The sequence below is a fragment of the Eurypyga helias genome, unplaced genomic scaffold (genome assembly GCF_000690775.1).
Source record: "Eurypyga helias isolate BGI_N326 unplaced genomic scaffold, ASM69077v1 scaffold44538, whole genome shotgun sequence".
In the NCBI taxonomy this organism is placed as follows: Eukaryota; Metazoa; Chordata; class Aves; order Eurypygiformes; family Eurypygidae; genus Eurypyga; species Eurypyga helias.
In genome coordinates, this window is record NW_010269682.1 from 73136 (window position 1) to 91370 (window position 18235).

At 45.5% G+C, this 18235-nt stretch overlaps 2 protein-coding genes across 2 annotated transcripts; both read left to right on the top strand.

The window, feature by feature from the left end:
• Positions 1–2169: 2169 nt before the first annotated feature.
• LOC104514485 (double-headed protease inhibitor, submandibular gland-like) lies at positions 2170–6264 on the top strand. Its single transcript, XM_010158182.1, has 8 exons — positions 2170–2227; positions 2706–2728; positions 3288–3412; positions 3665–3710; positions 4620–4747; positions 4887–4932; positions 5611–5729; positions 6219–6264. The coding sequence occupies exons 1-8, from the start codon at positions 2170–2172 to the stop codon at positions 6262–6264; spliced, it is 591 nt and encodes a 196-aa protein (XP_010156484.1).
• Positions 6265–9724: 3460 nt separating this feature from the next.
• LOC104514482 (serine protease inhibitor Kazal-type 6-like) lies at positions 9725–13681 on the top strand. The gene is made up of 4 exons (XM_010158180.1): positions 9725–9782; positions 11886–11911; positions 12750–12862; positions 13636–13681. Exons 1-4 carry the CDS (start codon positions 9725–9727, stop codon positions 13679–13681), a joined length of 243 nt encoding a protein of 80 aa, XP_010156482.1.
• The last annotated feature ends 4554 nt before the right edge of the window (positions 13682–18235 follow it).

The window sequence follows — 18235 nt, forward strand, 5'->3', positions numbered from 1 at the left end:
TGCTTTCAGACCACATGCTGCCCCGCAATTATTTCTGTCCCATGGCCCCTGTTTCTTATTAATGGAGCTCCTTGAGCAATCCCACATCACACCTCTTCCAGCAGCTCGCACGGCCCTGCCCTTGGCTGCTGCTAATTATCTCCCATCCTTTCTCACAGGACCTGTAGCAAGAGTCTTTCCTGGCTTCTCTTTCTCTCCTTGCTGCCCTGTGAAGCAGCAGGGATTACTGGAGGAAAAGAGCTGCTTTCGGAGCACTTCTGGCTGGTGACCCACACCCTCAGAAGCAGCATGCAGGTCAGAGGGGGATCTCCCCAAGGGATCTAATTAATAAAAGGGCAGGTATTGGTCAAATGTGAGAATGATGCTGATCCTTAGCAGGTATCCTGCCATTCACAACAGCTCCTGCTGAGCGACCAGTGGGATTTCCTCCTGGCAGGAGGGGAAACCAGTAAAGCAATAGTTTCTGGTAACTGGAGATCTCCGATCTGGAGGTGGATATGGGGAAGCTCAGATTGCTGGGCGGGAGAGGAGACAGGCCTCGTTCCTGTAGCCTCACTAAGCACCATAGAGCCAGCCAGTGCCATCTCCACCGGCGGCTGGTGCAGGTTCTGAGGAAGCCTTCTTTTCAGTTTTCAGCATTCTTGCCCTTGGAGAATAATCAGCATTAATGCTTCTGCGATTACTGCTTCCCTTCCAAATATGCTCACAATCAGTTCAAGGAATCTGAAAGTCAAGTTACTCAGGATACTGAGAATACAACAGAAACAGCTTTCAAAGGAACCCTTCAACTTCTGATATTTGTGAACGAGATCCAAATAGCATTACTCATTTATTTTTCAGGAAAATTATTTCATTGATATGAACAGGCCAAATCCTGCAAGCTCCATTCTGTGACTGTAGTTCCCATACACTTTCAGCTATATTTTTATGATTTATCTGCCCATGCCAAGACTTGAACGTCTCCCAGATGAAAACATGATGAACATCTCCCATAAGAAAAACAATTCTGATTTTTAAATTTAAAACTAAGCCTGCCTTTAAGCCACATGTACGAATCAAACTTCTTCTAAAGCACAAACACGCTCCGTCCCTCACTTCCTTCTATGACTACCTTAAATAAAAAATGTATTATTTTATTCAATATTCCTTATTTGTTTTTCCATGCACTTGCGATAGAGTTGAACCACTTAACAGAGCCTAGCACATTATTCTTCACTTATCTTCCCTAAAACATGACTTTCAGCTGGCACTCTAAATTTAATGCCATATAATGGAGGGGGGAAGGGACGAGCCTAAGGACTCACCTTCCGTTTGCAGCTGCTGCAAACTTTTCTTGAATGTCCTTGGTATGAAGAAGCCAATTTTACCTGCACAGAGCACCACTTGCCATTAAGAGGAAACATTATCTCAGTCCAGATTTAAGGCCACTTAGTCTCATCATTTCTTATTCAGATTCATGCCCACTGCCAACAGATGCATAAGTCTTACAGAGAAATGTCTTGTAAATTTCTGAATTTTAGTTAATGTTTTCCTGTTGTGATGACTGTTTCCTTCCTGTTGATGAGAAGTTCAGCATACCAGGAAACTACAGGAGAGAGTATGGAGAGATTCATTGAGCCCTGAGCATCTTTAAAATACGCTGATGCCTGCCAAACCCCAGATTTTATGTCTGTAGAAGCTTAGTGTCCCATGCTGCGGTCGTCCCCCCCCCCACCCTGGTATGCCATGCAACTCTCCTGGAGCCCAAATACCATCTAGTGTATTTAATATGGTGTGCACAAGTTTAAACACTTTCAACAACTGGGCTTTCTTTTTGCTTTGCCATCTTTCATGCGTAATTTCACAACATCTACAACTAAGATAGTGCTCTTTATTGAAAAGTACAAATCACTCATTGTACAGCAGGGCGCCTTTGTTAACAAGCTGGGTGTAGCTCAGTTTTATTTAATTTTTCTGGGCATCTGTCTGACAAACAAGAATTCTTTAGAGCTCAACTCAATAATCAATACAACTTTCTTAGTTTACAGAGCAAATAATTATTTTATGGGATGACTTCATAAGGTCAGGGAGATGTATGTATATATAGCGCAGGGAGAGAAGGCTGAGAACCATCTACTGAACTCAACGGCAACAGATTTGCAACTAACAGACTCTACAACCATCTCCGCTATGAAGACAACAAGAAGCGTTGCCCTTCTTGGGCTTGTGCTTCTCAGCTGCCTTTCTGGTAAGTTGTTTTTGCTACAGTCTATGCCAGTATCTGTACTCTTTCTGAACCTTTGCCTTTATATTACATCCAAGAGGAGAGTTCAGCCTTTTGGAGATGTGATGATTTAGTAATATGCGAGCTCTATTTCGATGAACTTCATCCTTGTGCAGATAACTGCTATAGATCGGTAGGACGCATTTGCCTGATTTAAACTTGTGAGCCTTAGTGGGTATAATAGGGCTGCAAAAGAAGGAAAGTTTATGTCCTATTTCTTCTTTAGTGAGTCAAAATTTCTGGTTTCACCAATAACTGAGTTTGTTAATCCTAGCATATAACTTCTCGTTTACTTGGAGTAGATATAACATTTGGGAAAATAATCACTTCTCAGTGAAAAGAAAGTGTATTTGGTTACTCTGTTGAGAAAATGATGATTCCAAAGGAATTTTAGCCAAGGACACTGTGCAATTTTTATATTTTATCTCTGTTTTTATTTTAGATATTGCTGTTGCTCAACGACGGGTGAGTAGATCTTCTCTGTCATTTAGTCTTGAATTCTCAGTCTAGATGAATACTCACAGAGTTTCCCAGGGAAGGCTTGAGAGAGGAAAAAATAAAGAGAGTGAGCAACAAAGGTAGATGGAAAAACGCCCTTAAATATTATACCACCTCTTTTCCCCAAAAATAAGAAAATATCTTTGTCAGAGAAGGATAAATTACCATGTTGATGATAAAAGAGATAGCAATTATTAATGCAGAGTGAGAGTCAGCACAGCACAGAGTGCCAGCAGAAAATCTATACGACTATTGAATAACTGCCTAAATATCTTCCCTGTCTTGATTCCCCAAGGAATGATCATTTTTTCTCTCAATGCTTGCCGAAAGTACTGGAAGTCTTAATAGCGAAAAGGTGCTTTTGCATGCTGTAAGAAACACAGTATAGCTTGTTCCCTCTCTTTGTCACCATGGAGGAACGGTAGAGAAATAAAATAATCAGCAGTAGTCGCCCAGTGCAGTGAAAGCAGGATTACCACAAGCACACCCTTCTCCACCTGGAGACATTACAAGCCCCTTTTAACAGGCCTCCTGCGGCATGTTCCTGTTGAGTGGAAAAACGCAGGCTGTCTGTCCCCGCAACTACGAACCCGTCTGCGGGACCGACGACGTGACCTACCCCAACGAGTGCACCCTCTGCAAAGAAATCCTGTGAGTATAAGGTCTACCGGTTACCTACAATGCCAGTTCAAGCAGCAGACGAAAGCTTTTGGGGCTGTGACTAATCGGGGGATGGACTAGATTTTTCATAAGTTTCTGTCTTCTCTAATGGCCACGATCTTCCGTGTCAAAGCTCCTGCTTCTGATTAATTACTGGGGCTTTACGAATGGAGACAGTGAGTGAGATGACTATATGGTATCAACAGATTAATCCTTCCTTTCCTTCTCTCTCTCTCCCTCTAGACGTAACCGAGCCATCGACAAGAAGCACGACGGAAGATGCGTTAAGGTGAGGTCTGAGGCTGGTTTCTGCTGTGCTGAGCAGTGGTGGGTGAAGTGATGTCAAAAAACTAGACAGAATTCTCACCTAGGATTAATTCTGTATTAAAAACACACAGTTTCAAACTGTCAGACATGGAATGAAAATTAAGAATTTCAGATTTGCCAGAATTTCTTTTAAATTTTGTTTGAACAGCTAAAATCAGTGGGTTTTAAAATGCTACCTTGTGTGCAACAACAGACTTTAGAATGGAAATTTTTTATTTCAATAATGCTTCAGCATTATCAAAACACTTCTCTTTAGACTTAGAGGCTTATTGAAGCAAAGAAATTCCCAGAGGAAGTTTGGATTTTGGTTAAATCGTAATTTTCTAACATAAAAAATGATTCTATCAGAACGTTTATCATAAAGTTTGTTTATCAATATACGGAGCTACCATGAAGTAGAGAAGTATCTCTATTTTTAGTTCAGAGGAAAAAAAAAGAAACACACTGGCTGCGCAGTTTAACATAATACAACTACTTCCATTTTGGTACACTCAGAGTAATTGCAGAAACACCAAGTTGAGCGTAAACTCTGTTTTCAAGTGGCATCAGCATTTCTCAGCAAAAGTTGCTGCCACATAAGGCGTTTTAGGTAAAGATCCTTCATGGTGGCGTTGGCAGTGAAAATCCCCAAGAAGATAGGGATGAAGCCCATTTCAGGACAGGAAAAAACAGATGGTCCAGGATCATGCTGTACCCACGTGTAGGACTCTAACTGTTCATGCTCTTCCAACTCCACCACGCTGGGGATGGAAGCTCCTCTCCCTTTACAGCTCTGGGGAGAGGTGGAGATGCCTCCTATGCCATGCTCCATTTACACAGGACTGATGCAAAGGGGAGCAGAGATTAAAATGTTGTTCTGTGACTGTTTCAGATCGACTGCAGCAACTACAGAAGATCGGTCAACGGCGCTGCGGTCCCCTGCACCTTGGAGTACAATCCCATCTGCGGTACCAACGGAATTACCTACAGAAACAAGTGCAGCTTCTGCAGCGCCGTTGTGTAAGTGAAGGGGCTGGGTCACAGGAAGGGTTTCTGGATCAGTAGGTCTCGTGTTGGTACTCAGACCGTAACGGGGTAGGTTGACTTGCGAAGTGGCTGCGCTGTGCTCATTCATTCTCAACTCTCTTTCTTCCCAAAGGAATGGACTGGACGTAAATGTGCTCAGAAATGGAGAATGTAACCAGGTAAAGCGTGCTGCACTCTTAACTCCTGTTACATTTTACAACACAAATTCACTGAATCATAATTATAATTATTTCTAAATAATAGACATGCCTGCACTGTCCTGGTGCATTTGGCCTGGAAATAGGATTTGAAGAAAATAGCTGAATTATGGCAGGGTCAAAGGGTATTGAACCAAATCCATGATTCAGATACGCAGTCCCCCCTCTGACCAAGGAGCACAGCAGTCAGCAGGGTTGAGCAAGAGATGCTGCCTCATCCCTTCTGCTGGAGAGCAGGATGGTGCTATATTACCAGCACTATTTGTAGTGGTGATTCCTTGGGTGGGAGTACTTTCTACAGTGTGGATTGCGACCACCCATTTTCTGTACCATTGTCTCTGGTAGCCTGCGGAACCAGAGCAGACCAGACAGTGGGAAGGCCAGCCTGGAAATACCAGCATGGTCCTTTCACTATTTGTAATAATATTTATTAGATTTTTCCCCTTCCGCCTTCTCCCTGCTTCAGGCTGCTCCAGGCAAGCACTTCCTCTGAGTTTGCAGAGTTGCTAGAACAGAGCCCTGCACCTGAAAAGTACTTTTATGCTCTGCCATGTAATAGACGTTACATAAACGTAAAACACTCATGAAGGAAAATACAGGGAACAAAAGCTTTAAAACCTGTTGTTGCTCCATTATTAGCACATCGATTGCAATGAACAGAAGGGCAGCAATCTCGCCTGCACCCTCGACTATAATCCCATTTGCGGCTCCGATGGCAAAACCTACGGAAACAAATGCCAGTTCTGCAGCGCTGTTTCGTAAGTATGGGGATCACCGCATTAGCCATGAAAGCAGAGGAGCTGGAGCGCACATGCAGTGGCGGCAGATGGTGTGGAAGCCCCAGAGCTCCCTTTAGCCCCTCGGTCAATCCATCCCTGATCCAGGTCCCTCTCTTGACACTCACTGCTCTGTCACCCCCAGGCACTGGAGATCTTAAGCCCTTGTGAGTCTTCTCCTTCCCTTGCAATTAAATCCAGATCCCCGTTTGCAGGCTCATAGTGTTGCTGACTCCCTCCCTGCCAGAGTGATTTAAAATGTGACTGTAGGAGGTGTCCAAAATTACGGGGTTTGTCCCAAATCTTTTTCACATGAAAAAGCGCGTGACCTGGGGAATCAGGGAAGAAGTGAAGCATTAAGGGAAATACTTTATAACTTGGAGAGCATGAAAGCATTGGCTTATTTGGGTAAAATTTGGCTATAAAACCGAGATCCTTGTCTGTAATTTTGGTCTCCCTCTTTCTCTTTAGGCGGAGCCGGGGAAGTCTGTTCCTCAGACACCAGGGTGAATGCTGAGCACTGGAGACGGACCCTTTGCCCTGATTTTTCCCTTAAAATCCCGCAATCAAACATGCTCTTCCCTGCTTCCTTGACTGTTGCGCCTTGGTCTTTGCTTTGATTGATCAATAAACAAAACGCAACCACTCTCTTTGCCATGGACTGGTTTCTGTTGGTTTTTTTTTTTCTTTCAGGGCAGGGGTAATGGTCTTCAGTCTTTTAGGTACTTATCTGTCAGGCAGGAGAAGTTGTGAAATAAACCACAATAAAGAGCAAAGCGTAACGCCCATCACACACCAGCCCAAGCCCTCATGACAGTACGTCACCCCATACCAAACCATCAGAAGAGAAACCAAGCTGCTATAAAATACTGCCACTTTCCTCATTTCGGTTTCTTATAGCGCGTAAATGGATTTGCCTTTTTAACAGCACTGAGTCTTGGAGGAACTGGTCCTTTTAGGGGTCCTGTCATGGGGGGATGACCCTGGGGAAGTGTGAAAGAGAAAGGTGGCTGTGGTCACCCATACTTGGTCACAGGTGGCAAGCAGCAGGTCTGCCAGTGTGTTATAAAGAGGAGGCTTATAGCAAAGGGAGGAGGCTATGTCATAGAGGAGAAAATTAGGAACTGCTGCTTCCTTGAAGGGTGTGTCCATCGAGACTGGGTTGATCAGCAGTAAATTGCAGCAAGCTAGGCAAGGCTGTAATGAGCCTAATGAGAACCCAAGGAGAAATTAGTCTGGGCTCAGGCTTTCAGCTTCTTGGAGAAGAGGTCTGAAAAGTTGTATTTTGGATATTTGAGGCAAAGGTAGGATAGGGGACACTTAAGGAAAAGGTCTTGGATTTTCTAATCCCAGGAAAGAAGGGCCAGAAGATGTGCTGGTAGCTCCAGGATATTTTCTACCTTGGGAAAAAAGGTATGGAGATAACATCTTTGAGGTAGCCTAAAGAGTGCACTGGAGGAGCAATGATACATATGAATGTTCATGATGATGTGCTATCTCTTTGGGTGAGTCAATGAGTTAATATGCAAACAGCACAGGCAAAAAGTCCCAAGTGCCACGACTCATGCACTCCCTTCCGCTTCTTTTCTCCACCTCCCATTCTCTTGTTATGTAGCAAGAATATCTGCTGCTAAAGCTGATATTTAGGACAAAATCTGTGTCTTGCAAGACCTTTATTTGGGTTTTATTTCCTGAAGTAGATTATTTCTTGACCAGGAATCCTGTGGGTGCTTTCCAGCAGAAGATAAGAAGCTAGTACTAGCACAGAGCAATGCTCTGTCCTAGGAAGTGGGATGGAACTTCTTATTTTCATTTTTTTTTTCTGTTAGTACAAGGATATTGAAGGATATTAATCATATCATGCCTCTGTGTCTGCTCTTAAGAAAAGGCAAACTGGAGAATCATGAGAGTACTCACTGTTTACCCGCTTGTGTATGTGTGGAAAATAATTAAGGAACAGTCTAAGTAGCTAGTGGATGTGAACAGAGACCTGTCAGCACAGGACAGAGCTCGGTATAATTTCTTGTTGGCCAAGGGGTTTATAGAGTGGCCACACACCAGCAGAGTTTTGGCCATAGCAGGAAGATCCTAGGGAACCCTATGCAGTGGTAGTTTCTTCCTGAGGAAGCCAGATACTCACTTAGGAGCTCAGAATGCTTTGGGAAAGCCCAAAGAAGAGCTGCTCACCTACAGGGAAAGGCGGATGGCAAGTACTGGGTATATGGCTGTATCCCAGATGCCTCATGTAAGCAAGAACTCTTTAGAAAATGGAAAGGTTTGTATCATCTAAGACTAAAGACTGGCCCAACGCAAGTAAGGTAAGCATTTGGCTTGACACCCGCAAGACTCCGCCTAACTATAACCCTTAGAATGCAAAGCAAGGTCCAAGTGCTTTTCTTCTATCCCTGATTTTCAGAGAAGTCAAAGGGACAAAAGAGTTCCCTCACCTATGCCAGCAAGTGGTCTGTCTCAGATGTTACAAAGCAGTGGAAAGGGGTAATAATCATAATCACCTGGTTGGTAATTTAGTCTCTTCCTCTCCTTGGCCCGGAAGGGATTGGTCCCTGCAGTATGTTTGTCAAGGCTTCAGCCAGTCAGTTACGCTGCAGCAACCGAAACGTTTGGGTAGATAAAGGGCTGAGGCATTAAGGCTGTGGTCGTGAGCAGTGACGTATGGAACGAGAAAAGGCAAATAAATAGTGCTGCGAGTGGCAGAATGAAGTGTGATTTTGAACGGCTCTGCGGCTGACTGACTTGATAACTAAATTATATGAGAGGCTGCGTCATGAGCTCACCCTTAATAGACATCTGAGAATTCACCTGTCAGTCACGGTTTCTCTGCTGTGTGGATTTTAAGATGTCTAGCTAGCTGCAAACTAACACTTCCCCAGATGTAGGGCATTCCTAACGTTGCTCTCCTGCAAAAAACTCTCTCCCTTGCTGGCTGAGGGTGTTAGTAGCATTGTTCCTCTGTTGCTACAAAAATGTATTAAGATTTCTTGTTTGTTTGTTTGTTTTTAATTTTTTTCATTCCTATGTCAGATTTGGTTGGAACTAGTTGCAGATTAAAAATTTACTAGCGAAACTAATATACAGATGTATCTGTACATATGGCTTTCCTAAGTCTTGTCTCCTTAGGAAAGCATACTAAAATTTCAAACTTTTTCTTATCAGAACAGATATTTTGCAAATGGTGCAGCTGAACACAAACCCTTGCACAGACTCAGCTGGAAATAGAGCTCTGGTCTCCCAATTCCTCACCAAATTCCCTTCATTGCCACTTGCTGTGGGAGCAGAGCCCTAACATATGTTTGTGAATGTGAAAAACTGGAAAACATTGACAGCTAGAGTTTAAATAGTTCAGGGAGGAGAGTCAGCAGTCCTATCTGGGACTGTGCACACAGCTATGAGAGCATGTCACATCGGAGCGCTTCTCCACCCCAACCCAACAAATTTAGAACCATCCTCAAAAATAGCCAGGGAACAACGTATAATTGGTTTCACAGACAACACATCCTCATGCTGTGATTTATTTCGTAACGTCTAGTGCGTGTCATCACGCCGCACTCAAAACCTTGGAGCTGGCATTCAGCGAGGGCCCAGAGAATGAAAATTACCAGCTTCCCCGATGAATCACTGCTTTGAAAATTCACCCTTGTGAGAATCCTGTGACTATTTAGAAAAAAAAAAAAAAAAAAAAGATATTACAAGCCCGAGTCTATCACTCATGTAATTAGCCCTTTCTAGGTTTGATGTGGACAGGGCAGCATTCCTAAAGCACCATAAACACGGCCAGGACCAATAATGGCTTTAGGAGCGAAGTGAAGTTCTCACAATTAAGGTGAGGAATGAGGACAGCTACAGATGGGCGCATAAATACACAGAAAGGCAGGTCTGTGTGCGCACTGTGGGCTCCGGTGCTGAGACGACACCTCCCGCACGGATCACTTGGCTTGGACTAAAGAGCTACCTGCAGCATGAAGGCAACAGGTACCTTAGTGCTTCTCAGCCTGCTGCTGCTCTCTCTCTTCTCAGGTAAGTGATTTTTTTTCCATAGCCTAGAAAAAAAAACCCCAACCTCCCCAAATCTTTCCTGACAACAGCAAACTTTGGAGAGCCTTGATCACCGGATGACAGGCTTGAAGATAAAGCTGAGCAAGTAGAAAATATCTGCGGGACTTGCTCACTCCTATGACATATTTCCACTCCTCATGTGCCTCCGCAGTGAATAACGCAGCGGAGGTGTCACTGGGAGACAGAGCGAGCAAATTCTGAGTGGCTCCTTCAGCAAATGTACCAAAGCAGAATGTAATTACGAATTTTTGGTACGAATGTTCGCTGGAGAGTTTTGCTGAACCAGTTAGAGAAGAAACTCACTCACCTCAGGGTCATTGGCTCGTGCTTTGATCCTAAGCATCTTGGTATTTGGTATTTTCCTTGGAGATGGGGAAATGTAATTAGATGAAAGTTTCAGCTTTCGTTTATGTTGCAGAGAAAAGCTTGAAAATTAAATTCAAATGTCCTTAAGGAGTCAGAACAAAGAGGGAAAATTAAAAGGATCCAGCATTTATTTATCTGGAGATTTACACATCTCTGATGATCTGGGGAAGCTGAGAGATGATTTTTTTAACATACAGGGCACGGCATTGTTATCAATTGCTTGTGTCCAGCTGACCCAGCTCTGGAAGGTTTGTGGTAACAGTTACTGAAAAGTGTGCAGAACAAGAATTATTTATACTTGGGTCTCTGAATAACTTGAATAAAGAATTCACTTGAGAAAATTGCATGCTGTGCATGGAGAAAAGAGGTGAATTACTTTGTACACATTATTCATTATGAAATATTCATCTGTCTCTAATTGAGTCTTAATTGGCACTGAGTTCCGTCAGAGTGCTGAAGCTTCCTTTCAAGGCCAGGCGGAATAGCAGGAAGCTCTGTGATCTCCTATAAAATAAACAGATGTCGAGAGACATCATCACGAAGTCTTGTGTAGCCCCATGTAATATTCATAAAAAATATCTAATGAGCTGTTTTGTAAATAATATGCAGATAGCCGGAACAGTGACTTTACAATTAAGGCAGCGCAGCCTAACCTCAGGACATGTCAAATACGTCAGCGCGGGATAAAACACCGAAGGGCAATACAGTTGGCAGAAGAAGTGGAGTGGGTTGGTGGGTGATGGTCTAGCTGACTGAGGGTTGGGTAGCATTTCCAAGCGTGGGGACCCAAGGTCCTCCCATCTCCTGCCCTGGGTTCCCTCCAGCTCAGACCCTCCTGAGCAGCATCAATGGCTGGCAGCGGTCCCACTGACCCAGCAGGTACAACCTCGCACCCGCACCTCCGCTGCCTTGTGTGGTGCTGGGTTCTTGTCCCACGCTGCTGTGACCAGGATTCTGCAAATCTGCACCCCATGCACCTTGAGTGTCAGGCCCTCCCTTAGGGACATCGCGGGGTCTCTAAGTTGCAGTAGAGACATCGCGGGGTCTCTGATAGTTGCAGTGAAGCAACGTAAAGAGGATGGACAGATTACCTTCCAGCCCAGAGCGGGTAACAGCAGGTATTTTTGCACTGGCCGGCACTGCCAGTTCTGCTCTGTTATCACCCCATGACGTCTCCTTGTATCTCACCCAGATGAAGTTGTTCTGGCAGAGTCTCTGGGCTGTGCCGTGCTGAGGGTGGCTGTAAAGCTGACCGAGGGGTCTCCTTCTCCATGGTACACACCTGTAGCAGTACCAGCCATTTTCGTTGTTCAGAGGTGCAGGAGCCTAAAAGCCTTCAAAGTCAATATAGCTTTAAACTCTCTGTTGAGCGCAGATCCAGATCCGATATGGCAGCTCGCTTCCCCGGGAGTGGCTGCCTTCCAGGAGATTGGGTTATGTGTCTGAGATGCAGTTAGCAGCTGAATGACTGATTACATGGTATTTTAGTAACATTTTTCAAAAAAGCAAAATACTGAAAAGCAATTCAGATAAATGTATTTCCTGCCCCCTCCTCTGCTGCACACGATGACAGAGTAGGAAAAACCTGGTGTATGTTTCACTGTGCTTTGCATGAAGGGTTTTTGACTTCAGTTCAGCCTCTATCAGAAAATGACACTGATGTATAAAATCTCTGATTTTTTTTTTTTTTTGTTCCAGATGTAGCAGGTCAAGACATTGAAGAGGTTAGTGCAGCTGTTTCTGCTTACTGTATCTGCATTTTCTAGAGGAACGGGTTTGTAACCAAGATTTTGGAGCATGGTAAACAGTTTTTAGTGTCTTCTCGGAGCAGATGGGTTCTTCCAAGACGTCCCAACACTCTGGGGAGTTCATCGTTGTACAGGGCATGTTACGTGTGGCCACATTAGCAAGTAGACCGGGGAACTGGATGGTTGATTAACAAATGCTTCCCCCAGTTAGGTCCAGGGTGCTTGCAGAGGGTTGCGTTTGTATGCAGCACCCCTTTTGTCCACTTTGCTCCACTGTCCAATCTTCTCGTGAAACAAATGGACCAATGAGGGTGTTTTATCCCCCAAAATGAGCTTCATCGCTGGAGCTTGTCCAGAGGCAAAATACCTGTACCATTTTTAATTCCCTGCAGACTATCGTTTTCTTCCCCTTCTGCTGGGAAGGCAGAAACTCAGCAAGCCCCAAGCTGAGTGCACGGTGTCACAAGATGCACAAACCATGCAGCAGTGAGCTGACTTGGCACCGAAAGCCCGAAAGAGCATCGGTGCTGACTCTTCTCCAACATGCCTAGGCTAATCCACTCGTGTCTTTGGGAGATCAAGGCTTCTCCCAGGTGACTACAGTTTCCCTCCTCAAACAGAGAGCAAAAATTCCCCTGAAACATCGCTTCTACTCATTTCTGACAGGGCTTTTTCTTTCAGTAGACAGGCAGTGTCATCCCTGCTGCTTTAGTCCTCTTGTCAGAAAAAGCAGTTGTGACCTCGTATCCAATTTGGAAAGTGAAAGAGAGAGCATGGGAGTCTTGAAAGGATGTTTTTCTTATTCCTTTTGCAGATTTGTAGAGAGTTTGTAAACAGAAGCGTGTACTGCACAAGGGAGTCCAACCCTCACTGTGGCACTGATGGCATCACGTATGGCAACAAGTGCGCCTTCTGCAAGGCAGTGCTGTAAGTGAAAGCAGAGGGGATCGAAATTACAGAGTTGGCTCAATTTCCACGTACGTAATGATGTTCTTCACAGTGGGGAGGCCCTGCATCCAGGCTGCTCCTCTCATATGGACCAGCCCCTGAATCATGCCAGGTGGAATATTTCTTCCTTGGAACAGAGCTGTGTGCATGCAAGTTAATTTTAATTCCTTTCTAGGCTTTGCACATTGCTGGTTGCCATGCTGAGAGGCAGAACGGGGCCTGGGAGGCAATTGCATCCCGCCTGTACCTTCTGCAAACACTAAATCGATGCACAATTCCCACTATATGCCACAGGCTGCAACTTTCACTGCCCACACTTTGGGATATTGACAAGTGTCTGGAGGAATGTGGGTGCTGAGCGGTGCCAACTCATTCCTGAAAAGTCTGAATGGACTTCGTGGAACAAGACACAAAATCTCAGGGGAAGAACCTGAGTTTCTCCTTTTCCTGAGCTCTGTTACCTTTTAAAGGGGATGCAATAGGAACGAGCAGCCCTGGACTGAATGTGCTTACAAAACATCGGTTTTCCTTAGCAGTCCATAACATTTGGTGCACACTCAAGGCTGCCTTACCCCAGGGGAAATCAAAGAAGAGCAAGGAGAGGAGAAATGGCTCGATGTTCCCTGTGAGGCAGCAGCGTACACTAGCATCAGTCAGGCAAATGGTCCTGTTTGGACAGATGAGCTCCTTGTCCCACACTGCTGTGTCTGTCATACACTGCTTTGTCTAAGTCTGTCTTGTTCCTTTTACAGGAGAAGTGGAGGGAAGATAAGATTGAAGCACCTGGGGAAATGCTGAGTCCTCACTGTCCCCGAGCAGCACCAGCTAAGCCCCCGTCAGCAGTGGCCGAAGACGCCTGTGCATGGACACGGGAGCAGCTTGCCCTCATCTCCGCTGTCTCTGCTCAATAAAATAACACTCAGCACGATTCTTTGGCTGGATTCCTTTTTCCATAATACCCAGAAAAGCACTTTGATATAGCCGTTCTAAAGCCTAATGCATGGCTTTGCTATACTGTGCTATTACATCACCCTCCTCCCGGGAAGCAAGGCGCTCCCTGTGCCGGAGGGGCGATTCCCACGGCTCCCGTGGGCTGTGTCCTCCCGTCCCCAGCAGCCATAGCTCTTCTCTCTCCATCCTGCCTGGAAAATTGGCCCATGCCCCCCAGGTAGCCAAGCTGTGCAACTGCTCATGGGGTCCTACCCAATTCCCCCCATCCCAGGGGGTGGGTGATAGCAGGCGCCTTTATTCCTTACCCAGCCTCCATAGGCATGTTTCTTCCTCTCTTGGAGGTTATTGTGGGAGGGTGACAGGAGAGCTGGTGAACAGCGTGACTGCATATGCCTCATCTCCTTGGGAAACCAGAGACAAACAAGCTGAGGCTAGGGAATATTGCTCCATTTAAGCCTGCAACAAGAAGATGGCAGGTGGAGGCTGGTTTCAGGCAGAAGCTGCGAGGCTCGTCTTTCCAAATCAGTCTCTTTCTTCTTCCTTCTAAGAGAACGCTTTGTCTTGAAAACTGTGAATTTACCAGCATTAGTTTCCTGCTGCCAAGTGGCTTCTCATGCTAATAAAATTATATTTAGAAGAGCACCAGATTGCCTAAAGTGTCAATAATTAAAAAAAAATATTCCCTGGAGGAGAAAAGCTGTGGGCTTCCTCTCCCCACCTCTAGGATAAGCTCTCCCTGAATCATACACACGCCTTGATTTTATAGGCACAAGGATTTGTATTTATTTATAATTTTAATGCACATTATTCCTTTCTTTATTTTTCACACCGCTGCCCTCTCTCTTCTTGATGCTGGCTGGAAAATCCTTCTTTGTGCAAACATGAAAAAATTAATTCCACAGTCTCTCCCCATTCACTGTGCAAAATTCACACGGGCAAATACTTGTGGCATCCCCTTGTTAAAACATTGGCAGCAGATCAATGGGACACCAGCTCCTTCATGTTAAACACTTAACTTTCAAAGGGAGCTTTAGATTTTATCATGAGCCTCAGGGGTCAACATATTTTGCAAGAGCCTAAACGCTGTGCATCTAAACCCCTGGACCTTGTTTGGACAGAGCTTGAGTGTTTGCCTATCATGCCACAATCCACGCTTTGAACTCAATTGGAGCGCAATACCTAAACAGAGAGAGGCCTTACAATGTGCTCAGCACACCTAAAGCTGGCTTCTGTTCTGATAATTCACATTTGCGATGCCAATTCTGGCAAATCCTTTGTCATTTGGGAACTTTACAGGCAGCGTGCAGGCGGCAGGCAGCCAATGGTTGAACTGCGCTGGCAAAACCCTGCATTGGCTGGTTTGGAGCTTTGCTTAGACAAATGTCTTTGATCCTGATACTTCTCCCATCCCAGTTTACTAGATTCTTGCAAAATCTGCCACCTCTTCTTGGAAGCAGACTAACGCTCTCTGTGTCCCAGATTGAACAGGCTGGGAAAGTGCACTTGTTTGGTTTGAAATTCGTATGTTACATTAGCGAACTCAACAGCAAGACATCCTGAACATGGATAAGATTGAGGGGACCAAGAAGCACCTCCTGCATGAAGATAAGTGGTCATGAAGGACATGTTGGGAAAGTGGAAGGACCTTCCTCATCAATCCTCCTGCTTGGAGCAGGATGATCTCCGTGTGTCTTCCCCTACCTGAGTTAATCCTGTTACATTGTGCGGCCCTGGACCAGCACCATATTCAGAGCACAGCAGCAAAAAGACCTCATTTTTAAGATGGAAAGCAACATTTTAATGAGAGAGGGAGATCTTTATGCCTGAGATAGCCCTCAAAAAATCTCACAGCATATTCCGCTATCTAATCCTTTTTATTCTGGAGGCTGAGATAACATGGACGCAACACAAGAGAACAGAAACTTTCAGTGCAAATAACAAATAAAATCACCTCTGTACCTCTACAGACCCAACCACCACCTCCTCCACCTGTGCTGGGAGAGTGGCAAATGGGAGTCATCTCCTTTGAGGAGATGATTTCCCTCAGTTGGAGAAACATCCCAAACCTTCCTCCCCAGAAGAGGCCAAGAGAGGCAGCACGACACCAAGCAAAGGGTTTCTGTTGCGATGCGTCCTTCTGGCTGCGCGGGCACATCGCTCCGGTTAACCGAGACGGCAGTGATGCTTTGCTGGTGCAGGGCCCGTTCGCTCTTGGGTTCAACCATGTTCACCCCCCAGCAGGGCTGATGGATGGATGCCAGGGGCAGGGTAGGAGTGTGGAGTGGCCACAGCCTGTCCAGGCTGAGCTCCCATCTGTGTCTGGCTGCTTTCCCGCGCACCTACCAAACCAGAAACCAAACCTTCAGCCACTGCTTTTCCTTTGATTTCCTTCCTTCACCTTCTAAGATGTGTTAGGTTTTGGAGATTTTTTTTTTGACAGCTTTGAAAGGTGAGTGAGTCATGACACATTTGAGATGTCTCTTCTATTAGACAACATGAGCATCTTCACAGCTTCTTCTCTCCCTGAGGAGGAAGGGTCCTTAGCTAGAGAGCAGGGGCTGGGACAGGAGCTGCCCCAGCATCTTGGCCACTGCCAAGACCTGCCCCTAGCAGCAGCAGGAGGGCCCTGTGCTCCCTGAGTTCCCTCAGTCCTCTTCAGCAGTTAAAATAATGGAAGAATTAAATTTGCGCATGGTTGCTCTGACTGAAAGGAAGCTGCTGCTCACAGCTGAGCACCCTCCTGTGACTGGACCATGCACATGGCAGAGGGGAAGGATGTATTTCCATCTCACAGCTTCACTCTGCTAGTGATGCAGCTGATATATCATTGTGTCCAGGCTCTTGGCCCATTTAGCTTGTGTGCTCCACCGCTTCCTCCTCCTCCCCCGGCACAGACACGTGTCACTGTCGCAACTCACTTGAATCCTTTGTCCTACTTTTTTCCCTTGACATTCACAGCGTTTGACAAGGCTTTTCTAGCTGCCATGGCATGATCCTAGGGTGGTGGTGCAGGATTCCCACAGCCTCACTGGGTAGGAATCTCTGGACTTGGTTACCGTTTCAGTTCATCCTCTTTTCTCTAAGAGAAGGCAGGCTGGTTCAGGTTGGAAGGGACTTTAGTCCAACCTCCTGCTCACGGCAGGGTCAGTTCTGAGGTCATATTAGGTTGCTCAGGGCTTTATCCAGCCTAGCACTGAAAACCTCCAAGGGTGGAGAATGTACAATCTCCACAGGCTACCTGCCCCAGGGTTTGTCATCACAGTAAATACATTTTTCCTTGTACCCAGTTTCAACCTCTTTTCTTTCAACTGCCTCATCTCCAAGCCACACACCACCGTGAGGAGCCTGGCTCTGTCTGCTCAGTAACCTGCTTGTTAACTGGTAGGCTGCTCTTATGCCCCCCTGAAGCCACCTTCTCATCAGGCTGAACAAGCCCATTTCCATCGACCTCTTCTCACAGGGCAAATGCTCCAGCCCCGATTCTTTTGGTGGCTGTTCACTGAACTTTCTCCAGTTTTGCAATGCGTTTCTTGTACTGGAGGGGGGCCCAATCTGGACATGGAATGGTTTGGGTTGGTAGGGACATTAAAGATCATCTAGTTCCAACCCTCTGCCATGGGCAAAGACACATGGGAGAGAAAGCTGAGCTGTGAGGACATGGAAAAGGATTGTTCAGGGAGTAGGTAGGAGAACTATTGCAGGGGATTGAAAAGACATAGATGATGAGAGTTGCAAAATATGTAGATGGTGGCAGTATTAGGTCCTTTAAGGATTAGATAGCAGCTGAGCCTGCTCTAGGGTTAAACAGCTCCCAGATGCTGGGAATCAGCCAACAGTTCCTCCATCCTCATCACAGCTGAAGGACTTAAATAGGAGACCAGGGGAAGTATTTGGCTCTTTTTACTGATTCCAGAGCAAAGAGAAGGTGAGGGGTTTGTTTTGTGGTGTGAGTTTTGGTGTTTTGGTTTATTAAAACAAAAAGTGTGGGTTAGGAGCTTCTTATGGGAGTAGCTGCAGTAAGTGTGGCTGGTTTTGGTGTCTTATAAGGCTGCTCTAAAAATGCTGGGGAATTCATAAAATGCATGTGGGAGGTAGGAGTTGCCATGATATGTAAAGGGAGAATGGTGAAGGCATAAGATGCATCCACAGAGAAAGGCAGGTACCACATAAGGGGTTGATTGTTTTAAAGCTCTAGTGATGAGATGGTGCTCTAAGACACCTCTTTGGTTTTGACACCCATGGGCCAGTGAGGGCCGAGAGCTTTGCTAAGGTCAGTTCCTTAGATCTCTAGAAGAAGCAGGACTTTGTCAGAGCCTCAATCAGGACTTGAAAGATAAGGTCAAACTGGAGCTTCTTCTGTGCCCTGAAGGATGCCCTGACCAACCTGAGGCTGGTCCTGAG

Excerpts from the sequence above, each read along its gene's own strand:
- LOC104514485 (XM_010158182.1), top strand. The coding sequence starts at position 2,170 with ATGAAGACAACAAGAAGCGTTGCCCTTCTTGGGCTTGTGCTTCTCAGC. Across the intron at positions 3,413-3,664 it reads ACCCTCTGCAAAGAAATCCT|ACGTAACCGAGCCATCGACA; the intron begins GTGAGTATAAGG and ends CTCTCCCTCTAG. Across the intron at positions 4,748-4,886 it reads AGCTTCTGCAGCGCCGTTGT|GAATGGACTGGACGTAAATG; the intron begins GTAAGTGAAGGG and ends TTCTTCCCAAAG.
- LOC104514482 (XM_010158180.1), top strand. The coding sequence starts at position 9,725 with ATGAAGGCAACAGGTACCTTAGTGCTTCTCAGCCTGCTGCTGCTCTCT. Across the intron at positions 9,783-11,885 it reads GCTGCTCTCTCTCTTCTCAG|ATGTAGCAGGTCAAGACATT; the intron begins GTAAGTGATTTT and ends TTTTTGTTCCAG. Across the intron at positions 12,863-13,635 it reads GCCTTCTGCAAGGCAGTGCT|GAGAAGTGGAGGGAAGATAA; the intron begins GTAAGTGAAAGC and ends TTCCTTTTACAG.